Source organism: Chiloscyllium punctatum, chromosome 44 (assembly GCF_047496795.1).
Source record: "Chiloscyllium punctatum isolate Juve2018m chromosome 44, sChiPun1.3, whole genome shotgun sequence".
Lineage (NCBI taxonomy): Eukaryota > Metazoa > Chordata > Chondrichthyes > Orectolobiformes > Hemiscylliidae > Chiloscyllium > Chiloscyllium punctatum.
In genome coordinates, this window is record NC_092782.1 from 27,732,064 (window position 1) to 27,744,237 (window position 12,174).

The window sequence follows — 12,174 nt, forward strand, 5'->3', positions numbered from 1 at the left end:
TGGATGTTTTATAAAATCACTGAATACGTAAACACTTCATGAAAGTAAACATTCCCATACCTTGTGAATTCAATGTCTACTGAACCTATGCATTAATTACAGAAAAAAACACTACTTGGAGCAAATAATGTCATGACTTTAAAGTGACATATTTTGTCCTGAGTTCCATGTTGATGTAGAGTTGTGGGACAGTGGGGAAAGATCATGAATATTGATGATTGTGTTGTTGGAGTTGGTGCAGCTCAACGGGTAGTTTTCTACACTAATAGGATATGTTCGGTTTTGTGGCTCTCCAAGAACATTCCCCATTCTACCAAATATTCTTCTTCTTCCAAAGAAGAAAAGTATTGCCCTTGATGGCAGAAGTTCCACATCTATCTCTTGTAGGCAACGTTACAACTGGGTTCTGGCCTGCTTAGGAGAACATACTTGTCTGCTCATTCATGGAGCACCACCCTCAGGTACAGCAAATACAGACCACTGTCCTTTTTCAGATCACTCCAGTCATCTCTCAGATGGCCATCTGCATGACACAGCATGGCCAGAATGTGTGCAGGAGAGTCATTCTGAACACAACTGCCCCCAGTATGGTAAGAGGAAGTGAAACTTGTGCAGTTAAGGCAGGCTGCAATACTACAATGTTAGTGGAGAATCTGAAATGGCTTTCCTTCACTTTGCTGCAGGCGATGGTGTTTTCCAAATGACTGTGTTTGTTGCATAATTCCTCAAGAATCACCCTGGGGTGAATTCTTAGGTAGTTCTCTATTTTACCCTTGGCTAGTGGTAAATAATGTACGAAGCAACAGAAATTTCATAGAACATAGAACAATACAGCACAGAACAGGCCCTTCGGCCCACGATGTTGTGCCGAACTTCTATCCTAGATTAAGCACCCATCCATGTACCTATCCAAATGCCGCTTAAAGGTCGCCAATGATTCTGATTCTACCACTCCCATGAGCAGCACATTCCATGCCCCCACCACTCTCTGGGTAAAGAACCCACCCCTGACATCTCCCCTATACCTTCCACTCTTCACCTTAAATTTATGTCCCCTTGTAACACTCTGTTGTACCCGGGGAAAAAGTTTCTGACTGTCTACTCTATCTATTCCTCTGATCATCTTATAAACCTCTATCAAGTCACCCCTCATCCTTCGCCGTTCCAACGAGAAAAGGCCGAGAACTCTCAACCTATCCTCGTACAACCTATTCTCCATTCCAGGCAACATCCTGGTAAATCTTCTCTGCACCCTCTCCAAAGCTTCCACATCTTTCCTAAAGTGAGGCGACCAGAACTGCACACAGTACTCCAACTGTGGCCTAACCAAAGTCCTGTACAGCTGCAACATCACTTCACGACTCTTGAATTCAATCCCTCTGCTAATGAACGATAATACACCATAGGCCTTCTTACAAACTCTATCCACCTGAGTGGCAACTTTCAAAGATCTATGTACATAGACCCCAAGATCCGTCTGTTCCTCCACCTGACTAAGAACCCTACCATTAACCCTGTATTCCGCATTCTTATTTGTTCTTCCAAAATGGACAACCTCACACTTGGCAGGGTTGAACTCCATCTGCCACTCCTCAGCCCAGCTCTGCATCATACCTAAGCCCCTTTGCAAACGACAAATGCCCTCCTCACTGTCCACAACTCCACCTATCTTCGTATCATCTGCAAATTTACTGACCCACCCTTCAACTCCCTCATCCAAGTCATTAATAAAAATTACAAACAGCAGAGGACCCAGAACTGATCCCTGCGGAACTCCACTTGTAACTGGGCTCCAGGCTGAATATTTACCATCTACCACCACTCTCTGACTTCGACCGGTTAGCCAGTTTTCTATCCAATTGGCCAAATTTCCCTCTATCCCATGCCTCCTGACTTTCCGCATAAGCCTACCATGGAGAACCTTATCAAATGCCTTTCATTTCTTTAACATTCTAACATAAAGAATGTCCCATAGCACTTCAAAGGCACAATTATCAATTTTTCACTCTGAGTCATGTAAGTGGACAACAGAGTAAAGGTTTGGTCAATTAGGTGTCAAGGAGCATGCCAAACGAAGAAAGAGATTTAGAGGGGATTCCCCAAGTTAGGCAACTGGAGCAATAACAAACAAAAATATAAAGGCAGTTGGAATTGGAGGTGTGCATTCAGAGGGCTGAAGAACTGGAGGAGGTTACAGAGAGAACAACTTAAACGGGAGTTGGCTACTTTGCCCTTTTCACTTGCTCTACAATTTTACCGGATCACTGGTGAGTTTTTACCACAACTCCCATTTGCCTGCATTATTCTCAAATCCTTTAATTTCTTTCAATCCAATAAGTCATTCTTCTTCATCCTGAAAGTATTTAATAACTAAGCAATACAATCCTCAAAATTTGAAGAAGGCGGTGTTGGACTGGGGTGTATAATGTTAAAAATCACCCAACACCAGGTTATAGTCCAACAGGTTTAATTGGAAGCACTAGCTTTCAGAGCAACAACCACCTGATGAAGGAGCAGCGCTCTGAAAGCTCGTGCTTCCAATTAAACCTGTTGGACTATAACCTGGTGTTGTGTGATTTTTAACTTTGTACAATCCTCAAGGTAGAGAATCCCAGAAATTCATGACCCTTTAACTGAACGCATTTCTTCACATCCCAGTCCTAAATGGCTGACCCCACATTCTGAGTTTGTGACATCTGATTCTTTATTCCCAGCCAGGGAAATATCCTCTCAGCACCCAGTCCCTTCAGAATTTTACATGTTTTAATTAGATTGCTTTTCTTTCTTTTAAATTCTAGGGAATATCGACTCAACATCTCCTCATCCCAAGAAGCAATCTGATGAACCTTTGTCACACTTCCTCTGTAGGTGGATACCTTTCTTCGGTAAACTTAAACTGTTCACAATCTTAAAGTGTCATTTCTCCAAGGCCTTACAACCATGTAGTAAAACATTTTGACTGTTTTTACATTTCAATTCCTTTGTAACAAAGGCAAACATACCATTTGTTTTTCCAATTGCTTGCTCTAACTACCTGTTCATGTTACAAGAACACCCAGTTCCCTCTGAATACCAACAATTCTGTCTCCCCACCATTCAAAAATATTCCATTTCTCCTTCCAAAGTAGATAACTCCACAGTTGCCCACATTATATTCCATCTTCCATGTTCTTGCTCACTCCTCCCTTTGCAGCCTTTTTGTCTCCTTCCCACAACTTACGTTTCCACCTAACTTTGTATCAACAGCAAACTTGGATACATGGCAATATTGTACATATTCTATATAATACTCACTCCCAAAAAATTCTAAGTAGTTGCAAACTGAAATTCAATTTAAAACTTGAATTTAATTTTGATCTTCAAATGGAGCTACAAGTTAGTCAGTGGAGGTTAACCATCTGTCAACTGAGAGTGATGGCCTGAAGAAAGACCAATTATAGGGAAGATGGGAAGCTGACTGAGCAATTATAATTTAGCTGTAACTGAAAAAGGTCATTAAAAGCAAACAGCCTCTACCTGATGCCCAAGAGGTCATAACTGGAATGTACTGTGAAGTAGGGTGTGGACACGTTAGGAAGTTTGTGCAGAAGGGATAGGTACACCTACCTTTGGCTCCAGTACTTATTCTGGTCTGTGTGAGTGTGAGGCATTAACTATTCAAATTGTCGTGAAGTACTTTAGTGTTTAATGTTTGAATGTACAAAAAAAAAAGAAAAACTTACAACAAATGAATAATGCATACTTGTGATGTCTAGACAAGATATGATGAACCGGTTGTGTGCCTGAAATCCAGCGTGTGGGAATTCATTGACTGTGAGACTGTCGCAAGCAAATCCATTAGTCGATGTCTCCATCTCAGAAACCTCTAAGCTGGAGTGTGAATTATAGCTAACACTCAAAAGGAGGGGAGAGAAAAACCTACCTGAATAGCTTGCTCCAGACCTGTATCGCATCAGGAGGTGAGATTAGATTAGATTCCCTACAGTGTAGAAACAGGCCCTTTGGCCCAACAAGTCCACACTGACTCTCTGAAAAGTAAACCACCCAGACCCATTTCCCTCTAACTAATGCACCTAACACTATGGGCAATTTAGAACAGCCATTCTACCTGTCCAGCACATCATTAGATTGTGAAACCGACACAGACACGAGGAGAATTTGCCAACTCCACACAGACAGTCACCCATGGCTGGAATTGAACCTGGGTCCCTGGCGCTGTGAGGCAGCGGTGCTAACCATTGAGCCACCGTGCTGCGCCGAGGCGCAAGTTCAGAAAATGGCTGGTGCAACGAATAGCATACAAAGTGATGGCAGTTCAGGTTACAGACAGTGCAGTGTTCGGTCAAAACCGATCCTATTCAACACGTATAACATACTGTTAAACGTGAAAGCAAGGATAAGAACCGTTGGAGGGCACCGGTAGCATCTCAGAACGTGAACAGAATTGGAAGCAGAGGCGAGTGCAGTGACTATCACTAAGGAGAAGCTGAAGGGTTTGAATGTCAATAACCCACCCAGACCGGATGAACTACACCCAGAGATTCTGAAGGAGATAGCAGAGGGGATTGTGAAGGCGTTGGTAGTGATCTTTTAGGAATCACTGGAATCTGGGAGTGAATCAGAAGACTAGAAAATGGCAAAGCAACACTCCTTATTAAAGGAAGGAGGGAGACAGAAGACGGGAAATTATAGGTCAGTTGGCTTGATTTCAGTCGCTGTTAAGATTTGAGAATCCATTATTAAGGATAAGATTGTGGAGTACTTGGAAGTGCATGGTAAATAGGTCAGCACCAGCACTGCTTTGTCAGGGGGAAGATCATGCCTGACCAATCTGTTAGAATACTTTGAGGAAGAAAGAAGCAGGTTAGACAAAGGAAAGTCAGTGAATGTGTTGTATTTGGATTTCCAGAAGGCTATTGACAAGGTGCTGCACAGGAGGCTGCTAAATAAGAGAAGTGCCCATGGTGTTGGGGCAAGATACTGGCATGGATAGAGGATTGACTAACTGTCTGATTGAAGTTTATAGGATACAAAAAGGGCTGGATAAAGTGGATGTGGAAAAGATGTTTCCACTCGGAGGAGAGACTAGGACCTGGAGCACAGCCTCAGAGTGAAGGGACACTCCTTTACAATTGAGATGAGGAGCATTTTTTCAGCCAGACAGTGGTTAGTCTGCCACAGAAGGGTGTGGAGGCCAATGCATTCAGTGTATTTAAGACAAAGATAGATAGATGGTTAGTAAAGGATATAGGAGAATGGGGCTGCTAAACATTACAGCCATCAATGAATGGCAGAGCAGACTGGGCTAAATGGCCGAATTCTGTTCCAATATCTTACTGTCTTATAGCAGCAGGAATGATAATTGTTGAAACTAGCAGCAGGAGGTGTCCAAGGCACGGAAGGAGAAGAAGGGAAAATGTAACTTGGTGGTTATAAATAATTTAATAGTTTGGAGGAGGGATACTATTCATTATAATCAGGATTGAGAATCCCATGAAACAGGCTGCCTAAAAGGTGGCAAAAGGAAGGACACTCTGAACAGTGCTTAAAGGAGATTGGAGATTTGGAAGAATCCTTTCATGATGATCTATATTTAGATCAATGAGATAGGGAAGAGTAAGCAAGAGATTCTTCTTGGAAAACGCTGGGAACAAAGGATTGGAAACTAACGACCAGAGTCTCTAAGGATTTCAATGTAATGAGCTATGTGTAAATTGAAGCAATAAGATAATAACATGTTCAAAAACATTGAAAAGGAAGGAGAATGAATAATATTTCAGAAACTGTATTAGACACCACAACTAAAAGGGAAAGCCAAAACGTGTAAAGTAATTAGGAGTGAAGATAAGAAACATGTAGTAAAATGAGAACAGCAGGACAAATTGTGTTGTGTGGCCCAAATAAGTATTCTTTATACCTCCTGTCTATATAACCCACTTCTTGTTTCCTTCAGCCTATTCCAATGAAGTTGCTGATCATCCAGCTTTCCCTGCTGGGCCCCTGTCTGTGGATATTGTGAAGTTTACAGTTCTCTCTATTCAGGTGTTGCCCCTTTCTCCTTTAAATATGTTATCATCACTCCTCCTCTCAAAAACAAAACACCTCAAATCTTCCTTCCAAGTGAATAACAATCCTATCTCCAACCTTCAGTTCCTCTCCAAAGTTCATAAATGTGTTATCTTCTCCCAAAATCGTACCCACCATTCCATATTTGATTCACTCCAATTTTGATTTTTTTTTGGTCTGCCACAGTACCAACACAGCCCATACCAAAGTAACAAATTATAATCAGGGATAACGGTAAACTTTTCCTCCTCAGCCTGTCTGCAGCATTTATCATGGTTGACCACGCCATCCTCTTTGCAGACAGCGCCAAGCTGGCTTTCTTTGAAAAAGGTGGGTCATGCCCGATGAACTGGAATGATGCTTTTTTTTAAGAAAGGGGTGATTAAAGTTGTGGACAGGGGAATTTCTCTGGACGTTTTGTGAGGACATGCACAAGACACGTGATAAAAATCCTCGTAACAGACACTGGCTGAAGTTGAACTGATGGAATTGATAACAAATTATTGACCTGGTGAGGAAATGGGCTAAGTGGAGAGAGAAAAATAGTAAGAACAATGAACAAGTACTCTAACTGGTATAATGAGGTTAGTGGTGACGTGCAAGGAACTGTGTTGGGGTCTCAAGCTTCACTGCACTTATTAATGACTGAGAGGAGCAAACAGAAAGTCACATATCCAGAATTACCAATTACACAATAGCTTGAATAGCAAGCAATGTAGACGAAAGCATTAAATTAGAGATATCGATGACTTAAATTAATGGCCAATAGATTTTAACATGATGTTATAATTATACAAATACCTGGAATACTATGAGCACAACCCCTTAGGAATGGCCTTGGCAATCTATTTTTATCAGAATATAAGTTTAAATCATGTGGAGACTCTATAGATATCTGTTTTGCATTCCCTGGAATGTATAAGGTCAAGTGGTGGTTCGACTGAAGTTTAAGGCATTTCAAGGAATAGATAGGATCTTTCCAGAAAAAATGATTCTGCTGGTTGAGAGTCTCCGACTGATGGCATCGTCCAGAAAAGAGACCCAGGTCATTCAGAGATAAAGTTCAGAAATATTTCTACACGAAAGCATTAGGGGAGTTTAGAACTCTTCTGCAAATGGGAATTGAAGCTAGATTAACTGTTAAACATAACGTGTAACTGGTAATTTTTTATTAGCAAAGGTTTAAAGTAATAGGGGCAAAGGAGGCTACATGCAATTAAATTCCAGATCAGCCATTACCACTTTGAATGACAGAACATGATCCAAAAGCAAAATGACCTGCTCCTACCTCAACATTCTCAACATGACCAAGTGGAGTCAACAAAGTCATCCCCCTTTGCTAGAAAAGCGCATGTACTTCCAAAATCCATTCCTGGCACTATGTTTCCGTTTCCAAAAATTCCAGTTTCCTAATTGATGTGAGAGTTCTGTGCTAATATGTAATTCTGTACTTATGTCCTAGAGTTCTGCATCACAAGAGTGAAAGTCTTCTTTATTAACTTCACACATTTTGGAAAATAACGGCACAAGCTATTGACGGAGCTTTACAATCTTGACTCCTGTGCTTCACTGCGGATCAAAATGAGCACTGAACTGGGCTCCCATTTCTTGGGAGATTTAATAGCATGAGATTGCCTTCAATAATTTATACTCACATGAGGGAGACAGTGAAATGGAAACGCTGCCGTAGACCCTTGAAAGTCACAAAGGATTGTGGAGGAAAGCTACGTGTCGTCATTTCACAGTATGGCCTCTCATACTCGCCAGATGGGCATTCACATCTGAAGCCGCCAACAAGTAGATTAATGCAGGTCCCTCCATTCTTGCAGACTCCAGGTGCACAGCGGCCTGACCTACTGCTCACCTCACAGTGTTCACCTAAAACACAGGAGAGAATATGCAATTACTCTACAGTGTACACATCGTCATCACTCTTAACAATCTTTGAAAAGAGCAGTTTACGTGCTTTTGTTTTTATCTTGTCTCATTTTCATGATGTACTACAGTTTTTGAAGTATCAGCACTTCTACTTGAGGACAAGATTGTAGCAACATATCTTGAGACCCATCTCTAAGTTTCTCCAGTGTGTCAAACACAATGATTAATTAATAAATGAATTAACTGCTCAATACGGATTGCTGTACTGTCACACGCCTGTTCATTCTCTTGTAGCTGCTGTTGCATTAGCTCACTGGGATATTTTTAATTTTGGCTCAGTTAAAAATGGTGGAGTGCCATTTACTCAATATTCAGCATTGACAACAATGAAGCAACAGGTTCCAGACTTTTTAAAAACAAAACGTGATGCCACCAGTTACTAGAAATAGCCAAAATCGCAAGTTTTGAGGGTCTGTTTTGGACTTAGTTAAAATACCAGAACATTAAAAAAAAAGCTGCCCAGCATGAGATTACGGGATAAGAAAAAGTGTGAGTCACTAAAGTGCTGGTTTAACCTGCGTATCTTCTAAAACTACTTCTGTCCAGGATTCCTTGTGTATGAAATCCGTCGCCAGAACTGGTGATAGAAGCAGCTTTAAAAGTAACTTTCAGAAGAGAATTAGACAAATACCTGAAGAGAAAACAAATTACTTGGCGATGGGGAAAGCAAGGGATTACATAGATTAATTAATCTATAACAAGCTGTTTCTGGCACCATGAACCAAACGGTTTCCTTCTGTGTTCAATGATCTTAATTTCTGATAAAGACATCTCCAGACTCTGCGTGGTTTCAGATAACATGACATCCACTGCTAAAACCGGGGTGCAGCATAAATTTTTTAATTAATCAATTTTACCACTGGATAGAACACTTTGCAATAAGTTTATCAACCAACCAAGATTCAGGGCAGAGATTATTTGCATACTTTGGGCCTTACCAACAAGTAGCAAGAGTTCATTTTGAACACTTAATCAGCTTTTGGGGGCAATGAGAAGTTTATGATGCTGATATTATTGCTTTTCATTGTGTTCTGAATTTTGTTTTTGTGAACTGCTTATAAGGATGCTTTGTTATAAACTTAACCAATTGCTTCAGGGAGAAAACCAGGCTAAGCGGTGGTTGTCTGCATTTAATTAGGTCTGATAGCAGCTGTCACAGTCCAATTAGTATCAATGTCTCAGACACTATCAATCGGGGCCTTCTTTTTAAAGTGCACTGACACTTCACCACTGTCTTTCATGTTTTGAAATCATTTGGCACACATGGACTGGGCAAGCATCATCGCTCTCTAAAGGGGAGATTAGGCTATTATCCAGAGATGAAGGAGAGGTCTTTTCAGTTGCTTAAATTAACCCTGGTCCAATGGCTTCACTCAGTGCCAAAGGTTTCCATTTCAGTGCCTAAGTGTCTTTAAAAAATGAACTACTGCAGAACAAACAATGAAAAAAAAATTAGAAACCTGACTTTAGCTGATATTTGACAAAGCCAGAGAAACTCAGCAAATCCAGTTTTGTAATTATGAAGCTGTAGCCCTAACAATCGTGGGACAGTTACATGAGTAATGAAATCAACAGGCTCAATGCTGATAAAATGTGTTTAAAATATGCCCTTTGTACCATTCTGCTTTATGAATACTTCAACTCTATGCTACATTGCAAATAAACAGATATTGTGATATCTTGTAAAATGCTTCAAGTCATTCCTAAGCAGCAGTAAAATCATTTCAGTTACAAAAATAACAATTATTTTTGCATTATATTTATCGTTCCTCTAGATGACAACAAGCACAGCTTTGGTGTGACCATAAATACAATTTCCAGACTGTACAATTAGCACTGTCAGAAACTAACATCATGAGTCACCTTTTTTTGTAAATAAAAGCCAATATAAAAACCAAACAAAATAAGGCATTTTTTGTGAGATAGCTTTTCAAAAACAGATAACCAATGCTACTGGAACAAGCAGACATTAAAAGAGACCACATGTCAAATGACAAATACATGCCTCCTGATAACCTGATTCCAATGCAAAATGTCTCTTTAATATCACTAAGTCAAACACAAAGACTGAAGTTTTCTGACCTCACACACTCAGAGGTGACCCATTTTGCAGTTTGTCAAAGATTTGTCCTCTGAAAGCCACTCAGTTTCTGTACCATGGCCTGTTGTTAGTATACACACTGGACACTCACTTGCTTGTCTCTGAACAACATTTGATTTAATACTGACAAAGTTGATGTGCACAAGCAACCTAAGAGTCACTTCTTCATAATTCCTATCAGGTTTTTAGAATTTTGTTGATGCTAGGATCATCAACAAATATCATTATTTTTAGGTGAACACAAGTTAAATTTTTTAAAAACCTTCTTTCGACAAAATATGCTTTGAAGATGCAGGTATTGAAGAAATTGTGCACAAAAAAGATTCATTTCCCAAAGGCACAAGAGATTTTGTATTCATGCAGAAAGTGTAATAATTATGGATATTCAACTGAATGCGTTTCAATGGAGTCTCAAGTTCATGAATGTTTTTCATGTTTCTCCCAAGACTGTTGTGAAATATATTAATAGTAAGAGAATGGAGGCAAACTAGCTTCTGTGTTGCAAAAAGAAAATAGTGGAACTAATACAGAATTGGAATAAAATATTACACTGAATAACAGAGCAACTCAAATTTAAGTATATTATTCAAACATAATTGGCAAGGTACAAATCCAACTTTTTAAACACGACATGCATAAATCCATTGCTGCATAAATCCCTTGTGTACAAATGCAAAGCAAAGATGCTGTTTTTGAGAGAAGCTGCATACACTTCTCGAGTTGAGTTTTTTTAAATAAAGCTATTTCCGCTGGTTGGACATGGTGAGGACATCTCTGCCTCTGACAGTACAAAGACACCACTGCATTGCCATTTTGGTTCAGTATCCCATTAGGAGAAGTGAGAGAGGTCGTTGTCATCATTTTCCAATGAGATGGTCCTATAAATCAGACTGTAAAGTCTGATCCCAAGTAGCTTCTTATACAGGCCGATGTGCAACAAGACCAAGAGTCATAAGAGCAGAAATTAGGTCATTTGTCCCATCAAGTCTGCTCCGCAATTCAATTATGGCTGATAGGTTTTCCAACCTTATTTTTCTGCTTTTTTCAGTAACCGTTGATCCCCTTGGCAATCAAGAACTTATTTATCTCTGTTTTATTTATACTCAATGACCCGGCCTTCACAGCCTTCACTTGCAATGAATTCCACGGATTCACCACACTCTGGCGAAAGACATTTCCCCTTATCTCCATTCCAAAGGATGTTCCCTTTACTCAAATATTGTGTGCTCGGGTACTCTAATCTCCTGCCAATGGAAACATCTTCCCAAAGTCCTCTCTTCCCAGGCCGTTCAGTATTCTGCAAGTTTGAATCAGATCCACCTCATCGAGCATAGTTCCAGAGTCCTCAAATCTTCCTCATCCATTTAAGCCTTTCATTCCTGGGATTATTCTCAAGAACCTCCTCTGGACCAGATCCAGGGCCAATATATCCTTCTTAAGGAATGGAGCCCAAAATTACTCACAATACTCTAAATGTGGTCTGACCAGAGCTTTATAAAGTCTCAGAAGTACATCCCTGCTTTTATACTGTCAAGATGAATGATATTGTATTTGCCTTCCTAACTACCGACTCAATGAGCAAGTTTACCATAAAAGAAACCTGGGCTAGAACTCCCAAGTTCCTTTGCACTTCAGATTTATGAATTTTCTCCCCATTTAGAAAATAGTCCATACTTCTGTTCTTCCTATCAAAGTGCATGACCTCACACATTCTTATGTTATATTTCATCTGCCACTTCTTAGCCACCGATAGTCACTCTTTCCATCCTGAGGAGGACACTTTCATCCCCGCTCTCTGCCTTCTGCCAGACAGCCAAGCTTCTATCCACGTGAGTACCATGCCTTTAATATAATGGGCCTTTATTTTACTCAGCAGCCTCCTGTGCAGCACCTTATCAAAGGTCTTTTGGAAGTCCAGATAGATAACATCCATTGGCTCTCCTTGGTCTAACTTGCTCATTACCTCCTCAAACAAGTTGGCTATTTGTTTATTTTTACAGAAAATGAATGATATATTGCCCAGTGCCATTTGAAAAATGTTAATGGCTTTCAGAACTACTTTAATAGTT

General features: G+C 40.2%; 1 protein-coding gene across 4 annotated transcripts in view; it reads right to left on the bottom strand.

Moving 5' to 3' along the window:
• The window catches only part of celsr1a (cadherin EGF LAG seven-pass G-type receptor 1a), a 310,556-nt gene that overhangs the window by 121,352 nt on the left and 177,030 nt on the right, over positions 1 to 12,174 (bottom strand). For all 4 annotated transcript variants that reach the window (XM_072562553.1, XM_072562552.1, XM_072562551.1 and 1 more), the window contains exon 4: positions 7,722 to 7,944. In XM_072562553.1, the coding sequence (XP_072418654.1) occupies positions 7,722 to 7,944 (223 nt within the window). The remainder of the gene's footprint in view (positions 1 to 7,721; positions 7,945 to 12,174) is intronic.